The sequence below is a fragment of the Peromyscus californicus genome, unplaced genomic scaffold, assembly GCF_007827085.1.
Source record: "Peromyscus californicus insignis strain IS unplaced genomic scaffold, ASM782708v3 Scaffold_2__1_contigs__length_46816999, whole genome shotgun sequence".
In the NCBI taxonomy this organism is placed as follows: Eukaryota; Metazoa; Chordata; class Mammalia; order Rodentia; family Cricetidae; genus Peromyscus; species Peromyscus californicus.
In genome coordinates, this window is record NW_026294540.1 from 15,187,751 (window position 1) to 15,212,167 (window position 24,417).

The 24,417-nt window shown below is 49.3% G+C and overlaps 1 protein-coding gene and 1 long non-coding RNA gene across 2 annotated transcripts in view; one reads left to right on the top strand and one right to left on the bottom strand.

Moving 5' to 3' along the window:
• Nucleotides 1–24,417, top strand: part of Dnah10 (dynein axonemal heavy chain 10) — a 122,999-nt gene that overhangs the window by 89,136 nt on the left and 9,446 nt on the right. Inside the window, 15 exon segments of the mRNA XM_052755466.1 lie at nt 170–250; nt 3,236–3,433; nt 4,405–4,566; nt 6,851–7,025; nt 10,691–10,872; nt 12,009–12,145; nt 12,883–13,100; nt 13,244–13,465; nt 13,655–13,802; nt 15,434–15,713; nt 15,968–16,197; nt 16,991–17,264; nt 21,714–21,818; nt 22,189–22,343; nt 23,605–23,759. Of these exon segments, the coding sequence (XP_052611426.1) occupies nt 170–250; nt 3,236–3,433; nt 4,405–4,566; nt 6,851–7,025; nt 10,691–10,872; nt 12,009–12,145; nt 12,883–13,100; nt 13,244–13,465; nt 13,655–13,802; nt 15,434–15,713; nt 15,968–16,197; nt 16,991–17,264; nt 21,714–21,818; nt 22,189–22,343; nt 23,605–23,759 (2,722 nt within the window).
• LOC128121064 (uncharacterized) lies at nt 12,967–15,473 on the bottom strand. The gene is made up of 3 exons (XR_008222054.1): nt 14,108–15,473; nt 13,610–13,765; nt 12,967–13,080 (listed from the first exon to the last, which is right to left on the bottom strand). It is a non-coding gene; the product is annotated as an uncharacterized LOC128121064 (long non-coding RNA).

The following is a 24,417-nucleotide window of genomic DNA, read 5'->3' on the forward strand; positions in this document are numbered from 1 at the left end:
GAGGGTGCCCTTCTTCTCTCTCCCAGTGTCACAGGGACAAGATACTGAGACATAATCACACTTGGATGTGCCCACCTGAGCCACCACTCTGGTGGATACTGAAGACCATGCAGGTGTGCTGGAGTAACTCTGGGCTGCACAGTGATCCTCTTTTGCCTCTCTCTTCAAGGCCTCGTGAACAACACTGGTATCGACTGGTTCATGCCCTGGCCGTCCCAGGCCCTACATGCAGTTGCCAAGTCATTTTTAGGTAAGCTGCCACGGTTGCAGGTTACCACAGCTTTGTGGTCTCATAAAGAAGTGTGTCACTTTTCTGACCAAAGTTTGACCCAGAAGATTCCTTCACCATAGATACCTTATGACAAAGAATAGCTTTGTATTGTTAGTGTGGCTTGGGGTTATAGTTTGCTCTAGTCCAAAAAAATCAGGAGTCTGCAAGGCATGGCCTGCTGCCAAATGTGGCCCCCTGATTGTTTTGATGAATAAAGTTTTATTGGTGCCCACTTTATGAACATTTGTCTTTGGCCCCTCTTATGCCACAGCTACATGGTCACATCCTTGCCCATAGAGACGGTGCCATTATTGTTCAGTTCTTTGTAGAAAAAAATGAACAAAAGGCCACTACCATGTTGGTGCCAGGACAATTTTTCTTTTTGTCTAGATCTAACTTGAAAGGATTTATGACCAATGTCATTGGGTGGCTTTGTAAATAGTTCCAACTTTACAAATATGCACCCAACAAACTCAATAAACAAACAGCCCTTCTACACAAGCCAAAACCATAATTTCAGTGATAATGCTGTTCTCCTGGGAAGGAAGCCAAGAAAACATTTGTTATGGGGGTTGTGATTTAGAGTCTTCACAGAGGCTGCTCTGTGATGGTCCATGTGGCAATATCTGCTTCTGTCACAGCTGCTGAATTCTGACAATGTGCTTTGAGAGCCATCCGGGACCACATGTAAATGTTTCTAAATGTTACGATAAAACTTTATTCACAAAAAACAAGTGGTGGGCTGTAGAGACCCACAGAGGTTTCCTAGTGAGAACTTATTCAGGGTCCGAGAATCTGAGCTTGCTTTACCCAGCAAGACTGCATAAGGGGATGATTTTGACCACAGGCATGGTTAAAAGGTGTTTGGAAGGGTCTGCACTTGGCTGTGCAGTGTGCTTTGATCTAGCAAGGAGGAGGTCTTTTGCCCCACCCTTTGGCTTTTTTTTGTTTTGTTTTGTTTTTTTTTTTTGGTTTTTCAAGATAGGTTTCTCTGTGTAGCTTTGCGCCTTTCCTGGAACTCACTTTGTAGCCCAGGCTGGCCTCCAACTCACAGAGATCCGCCTGCCTCTGCCTCCCGAGTGCTGGGATTAAAGGCGTGCTCCACCACTGCCCGGCCCCTTTGGCATTGTTATAAAAAACCCTTTTGAAGAGGCAGAAGGGGCCATTGGGTATTGGCCCAGGTCCTCCCGAAGCTATCCTGTGTTTCTGTCTTTCTCCTCTTCACTGTCTTTCTATCTAAAAGTTTCTTATCCCTCTCTCCTCCTCATAGGAACACTGGAAAAGGTGGGAGCTGTCCTCCCACAGTGGGCCACATATCCTGTGGGGCTGTGGCTGCCAGCCTTGCTGTGGCCATGCATGCTAGCTTCCGTGGCTGGCAGGTCATTCCCACACCTTTCCAGCATGCAGTGTTTCGGGTCTGTGCACAAAGCTGCCTGAAATTCATTTACAGTTCTCTTCCCTGAGAACATATTTCCTGAAGTTGAGGTGACCATGTTGCAAAGCTACATGCCTGTGGGCTGAGTTTTTCAGCCATGCTGCGTGTAGTCTGAGTTAAAGACAGCTCTGCAGAACTTGGACATACCGATGATTTGGGTCCAGTCTTCCTTTTCTCATAACCTGCTTGAGGCTTTTGCATCCCAGGCCATCAGCTGATCCAGGTGACAAGATCTTGGCTCTGGGAGAGAGCACCCGTCATTCCATCACAGAATGGCTGAGTGCACCCACCCAGCCGCCATGGGTAGGGGCTTCATGATAGTCAGGGGTTGGTTGTGGGCCCTACTCCTGAAGCCCCAGCTTCTCCCGATGGTGCCTGAGCCCTGGGGAAAGGCAGAGGGTCGGTCTCCCAGGGCAGGAGGGTTGGCCTCTGTGTTAGAAAAATCACCGTGGGCAGATCACAGGTCCCGTAAGTTGCCACAAGTAATAGCTGCTCATTTCCTTTTTTAAATGAAATGTTTGATGAAATCACCTTTTATTTAGGGAAAATACGTCTACTGTAAACTGTCCCGTTCTGTCCATCTTGAGTGTAGTTGAAACATCAGTTACATTCATAGTGTCATGTAACCACTATGGCTATCTGTTCCCAGAACCTTCCATCATCCTAAACTGAAGTTCTGTACCCATCTTCCCTCCCCTAGGCCCTGCCCCCACCTTTCCCAGGGTACTCTTGAGGAGAGAGGCATAGGAGATTTAGACAGAAGGATAGAGAGAGAAACAGATAGAAACACAGGATAGCCTAGGGAGGGCCTGGATCCTTATCCACCGGTCCAGAACTTTATTCAAAAGGGCTTTTTATAACAATGCCGAGGGGCCAGGCAAAAGACCTCCCCCTTGCTAGATACAGCCAAGTGCAGACCCTTCCAAACACCTGGTGACCAGACCCGTGGTCCAATCATCCTCTTATTCAGCCCCGCTGGTAAAGCAAGCTCAGTTCTCACTAGGAAACCTCTGTGGGCTCCCACACCCTGGAGACCTCTAACCTGCTTCCCGACTCTGTGAATCTTTCCTGTTTATGTATCTCATGTAAGGGGACCCATGCACATTGTTTGTTTGTGTCCAGTTTCTTTCTTTTTGTATAGTGTTTTTGGAGGGTCACTAATGGTGTAGCCCACATCGGTCCTTTTCATGGCTGAATAGTACTCCACTGTGCGGGCGGCATGCCGCATTGTTATCATCCACCTCAGATGGACTCTGGTCCTTTCTCCTTACTACTCTGCTACTGCGAACATTGGTATTCACGGACCTGTTGAGGGCTGGGTATCTGGTTCTTTGGGGCACATACATAGGAATGAAGTTCTTGGATCTTTGGGTCAATGTTTCACTTTTGGGGGACCTTTTGTTTGTTTTCTGCAGTGCTGGGGCCTGTCCCCAAAGTCCCATAGGCTAGGCAGGTGCTCGCCACCGACTGCCTCCAGTTCCCCGTTTCCCTGTTGCTAGCCCCCACTCTCTCCATCCCTTCCTGCCCAGGGGATAACCCCATGATTCCCGAAGAGAATATCGAGGACCTGGTGGAGCACGTGGTGATGGTCCACCAGTCGGTGGGCGAGTTCAGCAAGCAGTTCCAGCAGAAGCTGAGACGCAGCAACTACGTAACGCCCAAGAACTACCTCGACTTCATCAATACGTACTCGAAACTGCTGGACGAGAAAACCCAGAACAACATAGGTGAGCAGGGGTGGAGCAGGGCGGGGGTAGGGATGGCACAAGGGTGGGCCCGGCCAACACTGTGTGGCCAGGGTTCGGGAGTAAGGCTCCTCTCTGCAAGGCTTGGCACCCTCATGACTTGGGCAGAATAGAGGAGATTTGAGTTTTGCACTTGGGGGATGGTTCGTCCCTGTGGGTAAGACATGGCCCGTTCTTAGTTCTGTGTGGCCCCGGGTTTGCAGGTTTCTTTGTCCTGGATGTCCCCTGGTCCCCAGAAAGGGCTTTTTAGGAAGGGCTGTCTTCAGCAACTGGCTAAGAGATGCACTGTTAGCCGGGCAGTCGCGGCGCACGCCTTTAATCCCAGCACTCGGGAAGCAGAGGCAGGCGGATCTCTGAGTTTGAAGCCAGCCTGGTGGTCTACAGAGTGAATTCCAGGACAGCCAGAGCTACACGGAGAGACCCTGTCTCAAAAACAAAACAAAAATAGACACACTGTTTTTAGGAGTCTCTTCATGCTAGCAAATACCACACATGCAGTCTGGGGGCTAGAATGGGTATGGCATCTCGCAGAAGTGAGTTTATTTCCTCGTCTCGGATGGGTCCCTGTTGGGGTCCACAGAGGTTTCCTAGTGAGATCTGAGTTTGCTTTACACAGCAGGGCCTCATAAGGGGATGGATAGATCACGTGCGTGGTCACCAGGTGTCTGCGATGGTCTGCACTTGGCTGTGCTGGGGGGAGGTCTGTTGCTCCACCCCTTGGCATTCCTTTAAAAGCCCCTTAGTAGCGACAGAAGGGGCTGGTGGGTTTTGACCCAGGCCCTCCCATGTTTCTGTCTCTCTCTCTCTTCTATATCTCTATCTAAATATTTCTCCCTGCTCAAGAGTACCCTGGGGGACGGAAGTGGGGGTAGGTCCCCCACAGGTCCCAAGGAGGCTAATGCACGGTCCTGCCCTGGGGCCTGGACCACTGATTGTGTGCTGTGTGCCCTCAGCTCAGTGCAAGCGTCTAGAGGGTGGGCTGGACAAGCTGAAGGAGGCCACCATCCAGCTCGATGAGCTCAACCAGAAGCTGGCAGAGCAGAAGATCGTCCTGGCCGAGAAGTCAGCTGCCTGTGAGACCCTGCTGTCAGAAATCGCCACCAACACAGCCATAGGTGAGTGCCTGGTGTGGGCCACCTGCCCTGGGGACCAGTCAGCCCCTGAGGGGCCAGGGCTCCTCCGAGATTTTGCTGAGAGACCACTGTGCTGTGGGCCGCCATTAGCAAGCCTGAAGACATACACTCACCGCCATCAAAGGACACCCACCCTGAGTGTCTCCATATCTGTTTATTTAATTTCTAAATATTCTGTTATTTTTAGTGTTTTTTTGCCTACTCGTAGGGGGCAACCAGACAGAATGTGGGCCAGTAACAAAATGAAGTCAAGCTGTGAGCAGTGTCTGCCAGGCAGGGAGGAGGGGGGTGAGGTGGGAAGGAAGGAAGACAGAGGGGCTGTACTTCCTAGATGGGGCATCTCTAGGACTGGACCTGAGTGAGCATTAAAAAAAAAAAAAAAAGCAGTGTGTGCGGGTAACAGATTTCCAGGTACCTGCCTGGACAGAATTCTGCCAGGGTCTGGAAGAGACACTACCAAGCGGCAAAGAAATTAATGTGAGGGATAGCAAATGAATCGAATCACGCTGAGTTCTTTAGTCCATTCACTTTACTCTTCTAAGTCCATTCTATCTGCACAGCTTCTTCTCCGTTCTCATACTTAGCTCCTCTGTCTCCTCTTATGCTGTTCTCTCATTGTTCTATCTTATTTCTTCCTCTCCTTCTCCCCCGCAAGCATGTATATGTCCATTCATTAACAACTTGTTAGCAATACTACAAAGTCAACTCTCAGGGACAAGTATTCTGATAAGAGTCACACTTGGCAAAGACTTGGTGAGCTTCATTGGTGACTGACAACGGCTGTAGGTTGTAAGAAGTTCTGGCTATCTCTTAAAGGGATAGCTACAACGGTTCCGAGGGAAGAAATTAGACCAATGAGAGATTTAAGGGAAAAGGCAGAGAACGCATGTACTATTTTATGTGATTAATAATATCCAGACATGGTTAGTCAGTTAACAGCCTTTTCTGTTCATCACCTGAATCTCAGGACCTATACATAGTTAGTCTACTGAGCCTAAAATCTTACATTAAAAACTGGTGTAGAAATAAACACAAAGTGTTAATTGTCTTTTGAATCAGAGTGGGGAGGTGCTGGTGGAGGAAGCTTAGGGCAACATAGGTGCTGTTGATCTCTTGAAGGACTAAGATATACCAGGGCCAGACACCTGCACTGTCACTTCTGGTTTGCTGTAATTCTTCGGAAGGGTTTTGATCCAACAAGGCCAGGCACCTGCAATTCCACTCTGTGAATTGAAGTTCTATGAAGACACTTTGGCCAATTTTACCTTGTCAGTGGCTAAGGATGGAGAACCAGACCTCTAAGTGTCTACAGTCCACATGGAATAAAAGGCCTAGTTATGAAGCCTATTTTAGTATGTTTCTATTCATCAAAATTGTACAGTTAAATAAGAAACCATCTTCTTGACCATCCACAACCATGAGTGCCCATAAGATTGGGGTGTAATCGTGAGATTACATGTACACTAACATGGAAATGCATGGTAAATGGGGAGATATCCTGACAGCAGGGTCTCGCAGGCAGCTGACTTCTCGGCCAGGATGATCTTCTGTTCTGCCAGCTTCTTGTTATTGCACAAGAAGTTTACAAGTGGCAGCCAGTTCATTCAAAAGGCAGTAATTCCATAATGCCTTGCGTGACGGTTTCTTCTAACAGAACCCTTGGTTCTGATAGGTTGACCTTCTGAACACTAGTTGTCACCTGCTGTATACTCCCATGGTCTTTTGCTCCCAGCAGCTCTCAGTACGTGGGCGGGAAGGGTTGAGACGCGGAGGTTGGGGTGGGAGGTGGAGGGTGAGAGAAAAGGCAGGGTGGGCCAGTGAGGTGGTTCAGCGGGAAGAAGGGTGCTTGCTACCAATCCTGATGACCTGAGTTTGCTCCTGGGATCCACAGAAGGCGAGAACGGACTCTGGCACGTGAGCACAAATAAATCAAAGGTTATAGAAAGATTTTTGTTTTGTTTTAAGACAGAGAGAGAGGACAGTGGGGGGAACACAGATTCATCTCAGTCATCCAAAGTCACATCGTCACCCAGGGTCCTTGGCCAGCAGTGTCTAGGCAGGTGGGGCTGACACGGAACCCAGAGGGTAGCACACAGCAGGAAATGCCACCTAGAGTCCTCTCTGTGTGAGCACCCGTGGCCATCGCATTGACCAGAGCCCCCTGGCCACTCTCCCCAATGACCATGGCTGGCTTTGAGGTTTCCCACGTGGCTCAGGTTCCCTCTGCGGCATCCCGGCATCTTCTCACCGGCCCCTCCCCCTGCAGCGGAGGAGAAGAAGAAGCTGGCGGAGGAGAAGGCCATGGAGATAGAAGAACAGAACAAGATTATCGCCGTAGAGAAGACCGAGGCCGAGACAGCGCTGGCTGAGGTCATGCCCATCCTGGAGGCTGCCAAGCTGGAGCTGCAGAAGCTGGACAAGTCGGATGTGACTGAAATCAGGTACCAGCTACCACCTTTGCTCACACCTGCACTCCTAGAGCTCACTCGGGCTGCCATGTGCTTACCCCCTATTCACAGATAGTAAAGAGAGCCCCCACCCCACCCCAGAGGCCAGGCAATCCCACCCAGGGAGTTCAGGCTCCACCAGGAGGACCGTTGTGAGTCACCATGTGGGTGCCAGGAACCGAACCCAGGTCCTATGAAAGAGTGGACGGTGTTCTGAACCACTGAGCCATCTAGCCCCAAGCCAGAGAGTTTTAATATAGGATCAAGGCAACCAGCTTTACAAGGTTCTGACTGCAGAATCCGTGTTTGGAGAGTGAGGGCTGCCGGTACATCCTGTGGCGTCTGTCTGCATCCTTTCTGCTTGGCATTGTGTTCCGCATGTTTTTATAATCGAAAATTCATTTATTTCATGTACAAGTATGTGTGCCTGCTGTGACGCCCATGTGGACGTCAGAGGACAGTTTTCCAAAGTGGTTTCTCTCCTTTATCTATGGACCCTGGGGATTGAACTCGGGTCATCAGCCTCGGCGGCGAGGGCCTTTACTGGCTGAGCCATTTCATCCACCCAATTTTAAAGTGTTATTATATGTTTGCGCTCTAATGCAGGACGGTCCGTTTTAAACTGGCCGGAGGCATCCCACAATGTGGGTGCGATGCTTTATTCAGTGGGCACCCCTGCTGTATCCTTTCTTGCATCTCATCTTTTGACCTTACAAAGGACACAGCAAACAAACCCGGCCGCACTTCACTGTTCACTCTGGCACCTCCCCCTGCAGGATACATTTCCAGAAGTGGAATGTCCGGGTCCCAGGGTGCACAGTGGACGGTCCCCCCGCCCCAAGTCCACATCTGTACCTATTTCTTCATAGCTTTGCCAGAGAGGATGCCCCCAGGTGTCTGCATTTTTTGCCCCTCTTCTAGCGGAAAAGGGGACTGTGTGTGGTTTCCACTTAATTTATGTTTCTTTCGTTAGAGGTGGCCCTTTGCATATGTGCTTAAAAAAAAAAAAAGACAAGAACATGGCTTTCCTTCTTTCTGTATTATCTTTTGTTTTTCCATAACTCTGCCCCCCCACGGGTGTGTGTGTGTGTGTGTGTGTGTGTGTGTGTGTGTGTGTGTGTGTGTGTTCTGCTAGGGAATAAACCCCAAAGTCTCACCCAAACATGCTAGGCAAGTGCCCTATCACTCCCAGCCACCCAAAGACTTTATATAAAATGGAGCTTATCTTTATATCCATAAAGGGAATTGTAGCTGTCTTCTGAATTTGTCCTTGGGCATTTGACTTTGTGGGTGAGATTTGTATGTGCGTTTGGTTTTCTCTCACGCATGCTTTAGTGTATGTGGCATTGTTTAGGAATATTCTATATTGTGGCGTTTAGACCATAACATGGGTAAAATGCCACTGTGAGACCTAAATTAACATCCCCAAGGCGGCAGCTTGTACTTTTAAATATTTTTTTTCTTTTATATATTTAAATCTTTTGTCAGTGTCTATAAGGTATTTTCCTCTGAGTCCAGTGTGCATCTGGATCCTAACCCTCCAACAGTCTGGCTTTGATGCATCATTTCAATGTGAAACATGATGAGCGGTCCTAGCCGGACAGTCTCAAAGTCTTTAATTCCTTAACATGTCTTTCTAGAATATTCAGTCCCCCCTGTGGGAACCCTTAAGTGTAAATGAGAAGGTTCTGGGTAACAAAAAGGTGCACGTGTTCGCTTCTCCCCTGAGAAGGAACAGCAGTCCCCATTTGCAACTAACTTGTGATGCTGAGGTGGTCCCTGGAGACTGTCTCCTGGACAACCAGGTTCTTGTCCCATCCTCCTCCAGGAATGGAGTGGGCTGATAGTGAAGGGGGACCAATGGACGATACTTTATCGTAAGTCAGAGTTAACAAATAGACTGCCATTTGGGATTTAAATGAGATGAGTTTGAACCCACGGTAGCAATGGGATGCTGGCTGAGATGCGGGACCCAGGCCCGCTCTCGGGTGTGTTGCGACTGTAGGAAGGGTCACAGCTCAGGTTCTGGAGGCTGGGAGAGGCAGAGCAGGCCTGTGGCTCTGGTTGCCACCCCACAGACTTGGGGAGCTTCGTGTCTGGCATCTGGAGGCTGGAACCTGCCAAGGGAACAAATTCCTGCCTGCCGCAGCAGCATAGGGTCGCTAAGGGCTGAGTGACTCAGGGACAAGTCCCCTCAGGCTTCAGGTGCCGGTGCAGTTGTGGAGGCTGGCTCAAGCTACAAGCCTCAGGTGCCAGCGGTTCCTGGCAAGTCCTGAGGGCACTGCCGAAGCCTCTGTTGAATTCTAATGCACCCTGTGCTCAGCAGCCCAGATTTGTAGAATGCCAGCAGGGAAAAAAAAATCGAGCTAATCAGGGAACAGGACCTAAACCTGGTGGCGGCGGGGGAGAACACCGAGTCACCAAAACTGGCTAAGAGGTCACTATCAGGGTCTGTCTCTGCAGATGTTTCCTTCAGTTTCCGTGGTCCCTGCAGGCAAGGTCACTGTGTGAAACCCAACATGTCCATTTCTCTACCTTGTAACCTCTGTGACAAAGATCACCACTTCACAATAAGAGCACCAGACTCCACGTAGTGAAAGCAGTTTATTTCATGCCCAGGGGTCAGTACTGTTCATCCGTTTTGACCTGAGCTGGTTGGAGGCACTTTTGAAAACCAACTATCAAATCCTTTTTTTTTTTTTTTTTTTTTTTTTTTTTTTTTTTTTGGTTTTCCGAGACAGGGTTTCTCTGTGTAGCTCTGGCTGTCCTAGAACTTGCTCTGTAGACCAGGCTGTTCTTGAACTCAGAGATCTACCTGCCTCTGCCTCCCGAGTGCTGGGATTAAAGGCATGCACCACCCACCATCCGGCTCAAATCTTATTTCTTATGAGCTGGGTGTTTCCAGTGTTCCATCTGTACGGCATTCTGAGAAAACAGAGGATTCTGGGTAAATTAGATCCTGGATCATGACTGGAAGTGGAATGCATCACTTGAATGGACTCACGGGAGCTGGAGCCGGGGGCTTCTGGCTCTATATTCCTGCTTTATAGGGAGGAAAACTTTGACCCCTGGCTGGTCCCTAACTTGCCCACAGCTTAGGACCCACCAGGCCATGTCTGCTCCTGCCTGTATGTGTAGACGCATGGGCTTTCTCTTCCCTGGCCTTCTTGATAGACCTGTCTTGTCACCGACCACCATTAGTGTCCAAATGCCCTGTAAAGCCAAGGCTTTCCCTGGTCAGCCAGGGCCGGTTCTGAGCATACTGACCCTCAAGGCTGGGCTAGCATTGGCCTCACTCCCAGCTCTGCTCTCTCTGCTCCTGCCTGTGGGGCCTACACTGGCTGCAGGACCTGGGATAGGGTTTTACCCAGTGCAGCAGCTCCAGCTGTCTGGCTACGATGATGACCTGGGCACCGAGGGCTTGGGATTTTAATGGCTACCATCATGTTTTTCTGTTCCCTGCCGTCTTCCAGGAGCTTGGTGTGGGGCTAGCAAATGAGTCCCTTCCTGGGCCACCTTCTTGCCTCTAGGGACCTTGCCTCTACTCTATTCCCAGACAGTCACCTCTAGGGAACCCTTCTGCCTGCCCCATCTTTCCCCAGGACTTCTGGCTAGGTCCTGGCCTTTCTTACACTGAACATGGCCCTCCTGTCCCCCAGGTCATTCGCAAAGCCCCCAAAGCAAGTGCAGACAGTCTGCGAGTGCATCCTTATCATGAAAGGCTACAAGGAGCTAAACTGGAAAACTGCTAAGGGCATGATGTCCGACCCCAACTTCCTGCGGTCCTTGATGGAGCTTGACTTTGACTCCATCACCCAGGGGCAAGTGAAGAACATCAAGGGTGAGCAGGGCTGGGAGGGTCCAGGCAAGGGGTGGGGCTGGGGTATTACCGCAGCCCTGTGGACGGAGCAGCACACTGGCTTTCCGGCTCCCATTGGTGATGCAGCGGGGCGGTGGTGGGGGGGGCGCAGGGGCAGCTGCTGGCCCACATGCAGTTGGCTCAGCATGGGGTCTGGCTCTCCCTGTCGGGAAACCCAGCTCTGCCTTTGTCTTCTGTGTGGTTCAGCATTTTTCCTTTGTGCCTCTTGCCGATGCCATGCCTCTGCACGCACCTGGGGACCGGGCAGGGGAAGGGTGGTACCACCTGTGGTCAGCGGGATGTGTCTTTGGCCAAAGACTGTCCAAGCTCCCTGCCAGCTGACTCTGGGCACTGCCCAGGGCTCTGCCAGGAGGGGTGGGGTCCTCATGGACCACATTGTCACAGCTGTGCACAACCTCACCCCTGAGGCAGTTGGGGGTGACTCAGCCGGTAGAGGTTATTCATAGTGCCTTGGTAACCTAAATTAGGTCCCCAGAAAGTAGAGAGAACTGACTCGCACAAAGTTGTCATCTGACCTCACTTGACATGTGCGCTATGGCATGTGTGTGTAAGTGACACACACAGCCTGTGCATGTATGCAACGAGAGAGAGAGAGAGAGAGAGAGAGAGAGAGAGAGAGAGAGAGATTGATTGCTTAAATTGTAAAAGAAAGCAGAAAGACTCTCACTACCAAATGCCCTTTCACAGTCCCTTAAGTTAAACACAGACACTAATGAACTATGAAATCCCAAGTTCCCCTGCACCTGGGTACCACTGGGCAGGCTTCCACTTCCGTAACATTGCTGGGGTGGTGGTAGGGACCCACCCACAGCTTCTGAATCCCAGTCAGCTGCTTGTCTGAGCTCTCTAAGTGCTCCTGGTTGCCAGAGCTTGGAGGGTGTCTGGTGGGTCCTCTGGGTCATGTGAGGTCACATGGAGTCCCAGGTGACTGTGGTTTTTACCCTTCAAATCCACCTTCAACCCCACACTTGAGAAACTCCACGCTGCAGGACCCTGAGGAGTGGGCACTTGAGACACTTCCTCTGTCCATAGGCAACGTGTTTCCAGTTTTATCTGCCCTGAGAGGGAGCTTGACAGTCACTGTGTTTGACCTCTAGGCCTCCTGAAAACTCTGAACACCACAATTGAGGAGATGGAGGCCGTGAGCAAGGCGGGGCTGGGGATGCTGAAGTTTGTGGAGGCCGTCATGGGGTACTGTGATGTGTTCCGTGAGATCAAGCCCAAAAGAGAGAAGGTGAGCCGAGGCCTCACTGCCCTGAGTCCACCCCGGGATCAGAGTGTCCATAATGCTTCTGGAAAATTCTGCCAAGTTCTAACCTGAAACCACATAAAGACTTAGGAGCCTGGCCGCTGCTCTCACTCACACGGCAGGCAGACAGACAGGGTTGAGAGCCGTGTACAGTGTAGAGATGGCTACAGCCCACCCCCAGCTGTGGTGGCTCTTTAGCCTCTGCTCTGGGGGCTGTAAGGACGGCTTCTCCCTCCTGCCAGGGACATCCTGTGATTCGTAGAATATTTGGCACATACTGTTTTACACACACACACACACACACACACACACACACACACACACACACAGCGCCATGTGTCTTGATGTAGCAGATGGTGGCCTCACAGTGTATGGAGGCACAGTAGGAACACCCTTGGGAATGAGACCCTTTGCTGTCTGCCCACCAGCTTCATGTAGGTTAATAGTCCAGTTCTCAATCTGTGGGTCGTGGCCCCGTTGAGGTTCAAACGACCCTTTCACAGGGGTCACCTAAGACCATCAGAAAACACGGGTATTTACATAACAATTCATAACAGTAACAAAACTAGTTACGAAGTAGCAATGAAAACAATTTTATGGGGGGGTCACCGCCACCTGAGGAACTGTGTTAAAGGGTCGCAGCGTTAGGAAGGCTGAGAAGCACGGATGTAAGTGGAGATGGCCGGCCCTCTGCCATCCTTCTGCTCACTATCTTCACCCAGGTGGCCAGGCTGGAGCGGAATTTCTACCTAACCAAACGGGAGCTAGAACGGATCCAGAATGAGCTGTCGGCGATCCAGAGGGAGCTGGAGGCTCTGGGGGCCAAGTACGAGGCCGCCATCCTGGAGAAGCAGAAGCTGCAGGAGGAGGCAGAGATCATGGAGAGGCGGCTGATCGCGGCCGACAAGCTCATCTCTGGTCTGGGATCAGAAAATGTCAGGTGAGAGTCATCACCCGCCTCATGAGCAGAACCATAATCTGTACAAACTTTAGTCCCAAGGACTAAAGGAGTCCGCAGCAGGCTTCCATCGGTCATGGCCAGATGGGAGCTGCTCAGCGCGGCGGCTTCCCGGTCCCATGCAGGTGGCTCAATGACCTGGATGAGCTAATGCACCGGCGGGTGAAGCTGCTGGGCGACTGCCTGCTCTGTGCAGCCTTCTTGAGCTACGAGGGCGCCTTCACCTGGGAGTTTCGTGACGAGATGGTCAACCAGGTGTGGCAGAACGACATCCTGGATCGAGAAATCCCCCTGAGCCACCCTTTCCGACTGGAGAACCTCCTCACAGACGATGTGGAGATCAGCAGGTACTCCCCTATCCCAGAGGGGCCTGCATGGGTGTCACCTGGGGGTGGGGGGTGGGGCTGCAGGCCTAGGAGGCTCGGCCACTCTGAGCAAGGTCACGGGTTATTCTAGAATGCTGACCCTGTGACCTCCAGCCTTGGGCTTACCACTTGGTGGGGGAACGTCCATCTCCCTGTGGTCGTCCCTTGCAGGTGGGGTTCCCAGGGCCTTCCCCCCGATGAGCTCTCGGTTCAGAACGGCATCCTTACCACCCGGGCCAGCCGCTTCCCGCTCTGCATCGACCCCCAGCAGCAGGCCCTCAACTGGATCAAGAGAAAGGAGGAAAAGAACAACCTGAGGGTGTGGCCCCTTTGCCCAAGAGCCCTGCCCCATGCTCCACCCTGAACTCCACCCGAGGCCCGAAGAACCCCTTTCCCCTTCCTCCCCCACCCCCTGCTCAGGGGTTCAGGCTGAGAACATCTTTATGACGAAGACCATGCCTTCTGTCTTTATCGCCTTCAGCCCAGATCAGGGCTTGGTGGCCCAAGATGCTCCACTGTGTGTGTGGGGGGGGAGGGAGATGCAGGGGGGGTGGAGCCTGGGTGGCGGGAGGAGCTGGTGGGGAAGGGAGGCGGAGGTGACCGCTTCACTGGGATGTGACTCACTTAGCAGTCTCTCACTCATTCAAAACAGAAACTTCTGTGGCTTTTTAGCATATTTTCAGAGACCTGGAACAGTTAAGACTCAGCTTAGAATATTTTTATTACCTCCATCCCTACCCCCACCAAGAACAACAGTGCTTGTCCCAGCTGGCTGCTCCCTAGCCCCTGGCAGCTGCTAATGTTTCCTGTCTCCATGGCTTTGCCTGTTCTGGATATCTCCTAGGGATAGGACCATACGGTAGTAGTTAGTCTTTTGTAACTGGTTTCTTTTACGCTGTAGGGGTTCGACCATGCTGTAGCAGGTGTGGGTGTTTGTGGTTGAATGTTCTTTAGCTCTTTACTCTTTGGGGGCCTGCCACCCAGCTGCCAAATACACGGAGTCTTATGCTTACTTAGGAATGCCTGGCCTTAGCTTGGCTTGTTTCTAGCCAGCTTAAATTATCCCATCTGCCTTTTGCCTCTAGGCTTTTATCTTTTTCTATTTCTGTGTATCTTTTGTTTTCTTTTTGTTCTGTGTCTGGCTGGGTGGCTGGGTGGCTGGCCCCTGTCATCCCTTTCTCTTCTTTTTCTCGTTCCTTTTCTTTTTTCCCTCCGTCTATTTATTCTCTCAGCCTGCCAGCCCCACCTATCCTCCTCCTGCCTCGCTATTGGCCGTTCAGCTCTTTATTAGACCATCAGGTGTTTTAGACAGGCACAGTAACACAGCTTCACAGAGTTAGACAAATGCAACATAAAAGAATGCAACACATCTTTGCATCATTAAACAAATATTCTACAGCGTAAACAAGTGTAACACATCTTCAACTAATATTCCACAACGGGTGCTATGTCCCTCTTTACAGTTGTATAATATTCCTTTGTGTGGACATACCAAATGTCTTGATCCATCAACAGTTGAAGAACATCTGGGTTATTTCCACTTTCTGGTGCTGCTATGGACATTTGTATGCACACTTTTTTTTTATGTATGTTTCGGGGGGGGGTCATGCATGTCGCAGTCGGAGGACAACTTTGTGGATTTGATTCTCTCCATCTAGCATGTGAGTGCTAGGGACTGAACTCAGGCTTGCATGGGCAAGTGCCTTTACCCACTGAGCCACCTCACCAGCCCTGGCTGTGCCCACATTCATGGTCCTCCAGGGCATACACCCAAGAGTGGGATTGCTGGGACTCATTAGTGGTTTTCTGTTTTTTCCTAGGCTTTGCCTCCCTCTTGACTCTCTTGGTTACCTCTGGCTTCTGAAGTTCCTGGTGTGTGCTCTCCCTCCGCTCGCTGTGTGGGAGAGCCATTAGGCATGGCTCACCCCAGCTCCCGCCTCTTTCCTGCAGGTTGCCTCCTTCAATGACCCTGACTTCCTCAAGCAGCTGGAGATGTCCATAAAGTATGGGACCCCCTTCCTGTTCCATGATGTGGATGAATATATCGACCCTGTGATTGACAATGTCCTGGAGAAGAATATCAAGTCCACCCAAGGCCGCCAGTTCATCATCCTGGGGGACAAGGAGGTTGACTATGACACCAACTTCCGACTGTACCTCAACACCAAGCTGGCCAATCCCAGATACTCCCCGTCGGTGTTTGGGAAGGCCATGGTCATCAACTACACTGGTAAGAAGGGACAGATCCGGCTGCAAGTGTCCAGGGCCCCCTACCTTGAGAGTGAGGCTTCCTGGGCACCTTGTCACCTGGTGGCCCTGGTCTTTCCCTGGAAGTTGTCTTTGCTGGTCCATTCTTAAGGTGTGGGTGAACTCCCCCCCCCCCGCCCCCAAAGCCTGGATACTTTGGAAGGCAGCAAGTTTAGGTGCCTGGGTATTCCTAGCCTGGACTCTAGGGTGTGCAGTGAGGGCTCTTGGTCCTCTCAGTCACACTGAAGGGCCTGGAGGACCAGCTGCTGAGCGTGCTGGTGGCCTACGAGAGGCGGGAGCTGGAGGAGCAGAGAGAGCACCTCATCCAGGAGACGAGCGAGAACAAGAACCTGCTGAAGGACCTGGAGGACTCACTCCTGCGGGAGCTGGCCACGTCCACGGGGAACATGCTGGACAATGTGGAGCTGGTGCACACCCTGGAAGAGACCAAGTCCAAAGCTACGGAGGTGCCTACCTCTGTGAAGGCGGGAGGGGCCCTGTCACCTTCTAGCTCCACGCCAGTGGTCCCGGGGGCTCAGTCTCAGCCTTGGGTCTAACACGTAGGGGAGAAGCGCCAGGCTTGTGTCACCTCTTCTCACCTGACAAGAAAAGGCCACCTTGGCGCTGGGGAGATGACTGAGCAGTTAAGAGCATTGGCTGCTCTTCCAGAGGCCCCGGGTTCAGTTCGCAGCACCCGCACGGCAACTCACCACCCTCTGTAACTCCAGTTCCAGGGGATCCAATGCCCTCTCATGGCCTCCACAGGCACCAGGCAAAATACTTACATAAAATAAATATTAAATTAAAAGGAAGGGCCACCAATAGGGGGCTGTGCTAGGGGAGGGTGGGGGCACTCCTATGCAGCTGGGTAATCTTCTTGAATTGAGAGGCATGGAAACCCTAGCCTTGCCTACTCTAAATAAAAAGGGATGGTATCAGCTCAAAAGCAGAGAGGTGTAATGATAGCTTCAGGTGAGGCTGGATCCAGGATCCAAAAGTACGGTGTAGATTCCGTATCCCTCCATTTATGTGCTGGGCTTTGAGTTGACTTCCTCTTCTTCCAGTCTCTGCCTGGAAGGACATGGCCTGAGGTCCCCTCGGGTTCAAGTTCAAGGTCCCTGCAGGCCCTGGTGACCGTCAACTCCAGGGAGCACTTCGTGGTCCCTTTTGTGCCCCACGCTCCGCCTTCTACCACCCCAGGCCTTCCAGGCTGTCATCCATCGCCTCCCTGTTTCCATGGTAACCGAGGGCTTTCTGCAGGTATCAGAGAAGCTGAAGCTGGCGGAGAAGACAGCTCTGGACATCGACAGGCTGCGGGATGGTTACCGGCCGGCGGCGCGGCGGGGCGCCATTCTGTTCTTCGTGCTGTCGGAGATGGCACTGGTCAACTCCATGTACCAGTACTCCCTCATTGCCTTCCTGGAGGTCTTTGGGCTGTCACTGAAGAAGTCGCTGCCTGACTCCATCCTCATCAAGAGACTGAAGAACATTATGGACACGCTGACGTTTAACATCTACAACTATGGCTGCACAGGTGAGCACGGGTTGGGGGGTGGGGGGCGGGGAGGAGTCCTGCTTGGAACACAGGAACTTCGCCTGCCTGGTGCCAACCGCTCACTTTATAAAGGGATGTCCAGAGCACTGACTTCTCAACCACACCTTCAGCAAGATGTGATTCACCCACCCTGAAGATGCCCCATTCCGGGCTTGCCAGAGTTCACAGGGCCCCTCCGTCTAGGACCTCTCCATTGAGCTGAGCCAGGTTCATCAGCAGTTTCTCGATCCCTCCCTCCCTCCCTTCCCCACCCTGGTAGCCTCTCTATTGCACTTTCTGACCGAGAATACATCTGTCCTGGACACTTCCTGCCAAGGGAGTCCCGGAATATGTGGTTCTCATAGCTAGCCTCTTCGTTTCATATATCTGAACACCAAGGCCTGTGCTCTAGTATCAGGATTCGTCTGGTTCAAGTGCTGAATAGGTAGTGTTCCACATTCTTTATTTCTCAGCTGATGGACATTAGGTTGTTTCTGCTTTTTGGCTGTTAGGCTAATGCAGCTGTCAACGTTTGTCATAGGTGCGTGCACATGTGCGTGTGTGTGTGTGTGTGTGTGTGTGTGTGTGTAAGCGTGTGAGCGTGCATGCCTGCTCTGGGCCTCATGCATGCTAGGTGAGTGCTCTTCCTCTAAGCTGCTTCCCAGCCTGAGCATTTGCTTTTGATTTTGGATCCATATGTTCCCTGGAGTAGAGTTTCTGGGCCACAAGCTGAGTCTCCGACTTTTGCGGGGACTACCCAACTGGTTTCAAAAATGGCTGTACTATTTTCTACTCTCCAAATGCACTGTTGGTTAAGAACATTTCATTCTGGAACATTCTGAGCACCATCTGGGCAGTGCCAGTTCTGGCATTGTCTTCATGGTCAGCCCCCTCGCTCTGTATTGGACTCACCAGTCTGTAAGCATCATAGCTTGAACCTCTTAAGTGGGTCATGTGTTTTTTAAAATAAAAGGCACAGCAGTCATTTCTTGTAGTCAGACGTTTCTCTCCCACCTGCCAGTTCCCAAAATAAACACACAGAGGCTTATATTAATTACAAATACTTGGCCAATAGCTCAGGTTATTATTAACTAACTCTTACATTTAAATTAACCTATTTCTATTCATCTATGTATTGCCATGTGGCTCGTGGCTTTACCTGTCCTCTAACATCTCTTGCTTCCTGGGCAGGTGTCTCATGTCTCTCTGACTCTGCTTTTCTTCCTCCCAGAATTTTCAGTTTGGCTTTCCTGCCTAGCCTTATTCTGCCTTGCTATAGCCAATTGGCCTTTTTTCTTTTTATTAACTGATGATAGTAGTACATATTCACAGCATACAGAAGGATTATTCCACAGCATTTCCCCTTTTTTGTCTAATTAAAAAGGAAGGTTTTAACTTTAACATAGCAAGGTTATATATAACAAAAATAGTTGAGAATTATAGTTACGATGTCCAGTCCATTTGTATTTGGCAAAATTAGAGAAAATATTTTATTATCTATCTTACCTTGGTGAGTCTAAAGTTTTATATCTATCTAATTTACCTTTTATTATAACTAAGAAGAACTATGACTATGACAACCTAGTCTTCACTCAATCAAAAACCCCAGAAGGGTGACATGTTACCTAATGACAGGGACATACTGCTGCCTGGACAGTCACCCAAAGTTCTTCTGTAACGTTGGGGCATCCAACTCTGGCCTACAGGCCTAGAATATCTGGCAGACTTTCCTGTGAAGCAGGGAATTTTGAAGGATTGTCCTACCTTGTCTTGGCAAAGTTCAGCAATTGCCTTTTTTGTGTCCTGCTGGTCCAGTTTGGACATAACTGTCTGTAATGAGGCAACGGCTAGCTTTTGCCATAAAGAAAATAAACTCCATATGGAGTTTCTTTTTTTTTTTTTTTTTTGGTTTTTCGAGACAGGGTTTCTTTGTGTAGCTTTGCGCCTTTCCTGGGACTCGCTTGGTAGCCCAGGCTGGCCTCGAACTCACAGAGATCCGCCTGGCTCTGCCTCCCGAGTGCTGGAATTAAAGGCGTGCGCCACCACCGCCCGGCTTTATGGAGTTTCTTGGATGCCCATCATCATCTCTGAAGTGCATTGGTGCTGCCAGGAGCAGATGTATCTCACTATCATAAAAAGTCTCAGTTATTAAAATATTTTAAATGCTATACTCTGTAGGTCTTTTAAGTGTTTGAAGATTACCTATCTAGAAAACCTAACTAACATGACTATAAGTTTGACTATTATAGATGACTATTAATTGGTATTTCTTAATTATACATTACATTTTTTGAGCTGCATAAACACCTTAAACAAGAGTAGAAATATACATACAGTATAACAAAAATAACTTAAAGTTTGTATCAATAAACTGAATCCATGTCAATGCAAAATACTTTTGAGATTAACTATAGTTTTTTTAACTAAAGTAGATTCAATAATCTACCCTTTCCCCCCATCATTTCTATATCATATCCCCCTTTCTTCTTTTAGAAAGAGATCTCTGAATTTAGTTTTTTTTTTACTATGACCAATAACAATTTGTAACCAAACCCCCTGAAATGAAAACAAACATTTATAGCCAATATTTTGGGAATGTGGGTATAGTTTTCTAAACTACTTCCTGCTGGTTGGGGGTGCTGGTAATCTTTTGGGGACCCTGAGAAAATCAGGATAATTAATAAGTCTTAGCTGTAATATTCTGTGAGGTTGGATCATCTTAGTCAGCAGCCTGGAAGCTGTCCTGGTTGCTGGATCACCTGGGTCATCATTTTCACTGGAGTCTGGTCCCCTTGCTCTGAAAATACACAAACTTTTAAAGGTAACATACATATCTGTATCAATACAAGTATAGACTGTACATTGTACACAAGTCAGCCAGAGATGATTTTCTGTTATGTGTCTGAGCAGGTAAGATATACATTACGTGTCTTGTAGTTCTTTTAGATTTATTTTTTTATGTCTGTATTCAGGATTTCAGGGGTCTTCCTCAATCAAACCTGATCATCTTTAACTTTGAATGAATCTACAGCCTTTTATTTCATTTGGAAAGAAAAGGATAACCTCTCTCCCAAAGAAACATTTTTTTTTTACTTAAATTTTGAAGTCAAGATGTTTTTTAAAATATATAGGTTGGTTTAATTCAGCAGTTTCCATAATCCAATGTCTCTTAGCAGCCAAAAAATTCAAAGGCAGCACAATAACAAACAGGATCCAGACTCTGTGTATTTTCCATCTTTACATGGCTTATTTTTTTTTTATTCTATTTTTAAAGGAGTTTTTCTACTCTCTTTCTTTTCTCTCCCAAGCCTACATGTATTTTTGAACACACTATAACCTGTTTAGAGGGGTTTTTTTTTCTGTCTGAATCTGTCTTTACTGCGTATCTGTAACCTTTTCTGTCTGTATGAGCAAAAACCCTAAAATCACCATGCATTGTGTGGGCGGAGCTTACACAGATAGCTTAAGCCGGCAGGCAGCAGCTGAGAAATGCCTCTCTGTACTGCAGTCCATGTAAGAGACTGCAGAAACCAACCATACTGCTTAGCTCATGGCAGTTGGTGGTCAGCTCCAAATCACAGGCAGCTGTTAGGAGATGCATCTCTGCACTGCAGCTGGCATAAGACTGAGACTAGGAAGTTGCGTCTGGCTCTGTTTTTGTGTGTTTAGAACCTTCTTTTAAGCTTTTTTAGGTTTTATATGGCAATTTTGGCCCCATGCTGGGCACCATATGTAGTCGGAAGTTTCTCTCCCACCTACCAGTTCCCAAAATAAACACACAGAGGCTTATATTAATTACAAATGCTCAGCCAGTAGCTCAGGCTTATTAACTAGCTCTTACATTTAAATTAACCCATTTATATTAATCTATACATTGCCATGTGGCTTGTAGCTTTACCTGTCCTCTAACATCTCTTGCTTCCTGGGCTGCTGGTTCCCATGTCTCTGACTCCACCCTTCTTCCCCCCACCCTCCACCTCTGCCCATCCCCAGTCCCCCAGCATTTTCAGTTTGACTTTCCTGCCTAGCTTTATTCTGCCTTGCTATAGGTCAATCAGCTTTTTTTTTTTTTTATTAATCAATGAGAGTAATACATATTCACAGCTTACAGAATGATTATTCCACAGCAACTCCCAGCTCTGGAAACTCCATGCCTCTATCCCAGCACTCAATTCTGCTGCCTGTGGAGAAGGTGGCTCCTGCCCTGGTTGAACATCCTCCACTTAGAGAACATGTGACTCCGGTTGATGTGACTGTGCCAAGTGCACACAGGTGTCCACCATGACGGACTGCCCTTTTGCATCTGGACAGCCATGACCATCAGATGCAAAAATGGTCAAGTGAAGCCATTTGCAATGTGGGAATTCACATCATTTCCCTTGGACTTGGGCATGCCCCGTGCAAGGGCCTCAGTTCTGAAGTGCAGTCCCTGTCTCCATCTCTCCACAGGGCTGTTTGAGAGACATAAGCTTCTTTTCTCCTTCAACATGACCATCAAGATAGAGCAGGCAGAGGGGAGGGTCCCCCAGGAGGAGCTGGACTTCTTTCTAAAAGGTAACGAGCTTACTGGCTTTTCACTCTCCTGCCCTCTCCAGGCACCTGGGACATGTGTGTCCATTCACTATAAACACTACCAGCAGCAAAATCCCTCTCAAGCTTGGTGTCCAAAGGCACAGGTCATTCAGCAACCCTCAGAAACACTTCCTGGTTGGCTCAAGGCACCTTTGCCAGGGGCTGTGTTGAGACTGGAGGCCTGGCCAAGCTGCCCAGTTGGGCTCACTGGTGCCAAGCACCAGCCCATGCCTCCTCACTTGTTGGCAAAGGGACCACTCCCCCAAAGCAGGAACCATGGAAATGTGGTGTGCATGGTCAGTGTGCTGGGCATGAACAGCCCATGCTGTCACCCTCTTCTCTCTGTGATTAGGGAACATTTCCCTGGATAAGAGTAAACGGAAGAAGCCGTGTACCTGGCTGTCAGACCAGGGCTGGGAAGACATCATGCTCCTGTCAGAGGCGTTTTCAGACATTTTTGGGGAGCTTCCCGATGATATCGAGCAACACATCACCACCTGGCAGGACGTGAGTGTGCGCATTCTCTCCTCTCCTTCCCTACACAGCCTCCCTGGTGCCAGGAAGACACTTTCCAGGGAAGCTACCCCATGTGGGCAGTGCTCTTGAATCCCTGGATATACTTTACTTCATCCAGTCCTGTGATCTATGTAGGAGAACCAGCCCCCCTTCACCCATCCATCTGTCCCTTATCCATCCATCTATCCATTATCCATCCATAATCTCTCTATCCTCCATCCATCTAATCATTCATCTAATTGCTGATCTGCCTATCTGTTCATCAATTTATCTATCACCCATCCATCTATTCATCCATTTTTCTATTACCCATCCATCTGCTCATTCACCCATCTATTACCCATCCATCCATCTGTTCATTCACCCATCTATTACCCACCCATCCATCTACTCATTCATCCATCTACCTGTTCATTTACCCATCTATTACCCATCCATCCATCTATTTATTCATCTATTTGTCTATTACCCATCCATCTGTTCATTCACCCATCTATTACCCATCCATCCATCTATTCATCCATCCATCTGTCTATTACCATCCATCCATCTACTCATTCATCCATCTATCTGTTCATTCACCCATCTATTACCCATCCATTCACCCATCCACCCATCTGTTCATTCGCCCATCTATTACCCATCCATCCATTTATTCATCTATCTGTCTATTACCCATCCATTCATCTATTCATTCACCCATCCATCCATCTTCTCATTCATCCATCTATTACCCATCCATCCATCTGTTCATTTACCCATCCAACTGTTCATGTATCTGTTCATCTAGCCATCACCCATTCATCAGTCTGTCCATATGTCCACCAGTCCATCCTTTAATTCATCTGCCTCATCACCCATCTATCCAACTGTTTATCTATCCACCTATCCCTCTATCACCCATCTACCTGTCCATCCATTCATCCAACTGTTCATCTATCCATCCATCCATATAATTGTTCATCTGTCTCTCTTTCCATCTCTCCATCACATATCACCTGTCCATCCATCCTTCCAAGAAATACTTCCTGGACCTCTCCTGGCTCCCTGCTGTGCCATCTGAACTCCATAGTGATTGTGACTTGGCTTTTCCAGTTTTGCAACTCATGGTTTTTGGTGTCAACAATAAGAGCTGGATCAAAAGTTCAGATTTGTCCTCTCTCTTTGGTGGCTCTTGGTACCGTCACATACAAACGGTGGCCCGTGCCATTCCTGAGCTGATGCCACGGTCAACACTCTTTGCTTCTGGCAGTGGTATGACCTGGATTCGCTGGAGCAGTTCCCGTTCCCCCTGGGCTATGACGAAAACATCACTGCATTCCAGAAACTGCTTATCTTACGCTGCTTCCGGGTAGACCGGGTATACCGTGCAGTGACTGACTACGTGACCCTCACCATGGGAGAGAAGTGAGTGCCCCACCCCTGGTCCACAGCAGCAGGGCTAGCCTGCTCTAAGGGACCTGGCCCAAGTGCTCCAGACAAACGTCAGGGGACACCGTCAGGCAGAAAGGGAAACTTAAAAGTATTTTAATATTTTAAATTATTAAATTAATTTGTGCATGTGTGGGAGTACAGGTACATATGTGGGAAAGTGGATGCATGTGTGTGGGTGGGTGCGTGTGGGGGGGTGTGTGTGGGTGCGTGCGTGTGTGTGCGTGTGGGTGCATGCATGCATGCATGCGTGCTTGGGTGGGTGCGTGCGTGCGTGGGGGGGGGGTGCGTGTGTGGGTGTGGGTGCGCGTGTGTACGTGCGTGTGTGCGCGCGCGCACTTTGAGAACAGACCTCAACCTTAGGTGTCATTCCTCAGCAGCTATCCACTTTGTGGTGTTTTTTTAAATTTAATTTAATTTAATTTTATTTCAAGACAGGGTTTCTCTGTGTAACCCTGGCTGTCCTGGAACTCACTCTGTAGCCCAGGCTGGCCTTGAACTCAGAGATCTGCCTGCCTCTGCCTCCCAAGAACTGGGATTAAAGGTGTGCACCACCACTGCCTGGCACCTTTTCTTTTTTTTTTTTTTTTTTTTTTTTTTTTTTTTTTTTTTTTTGGTTTTTCGAGACAGGGTT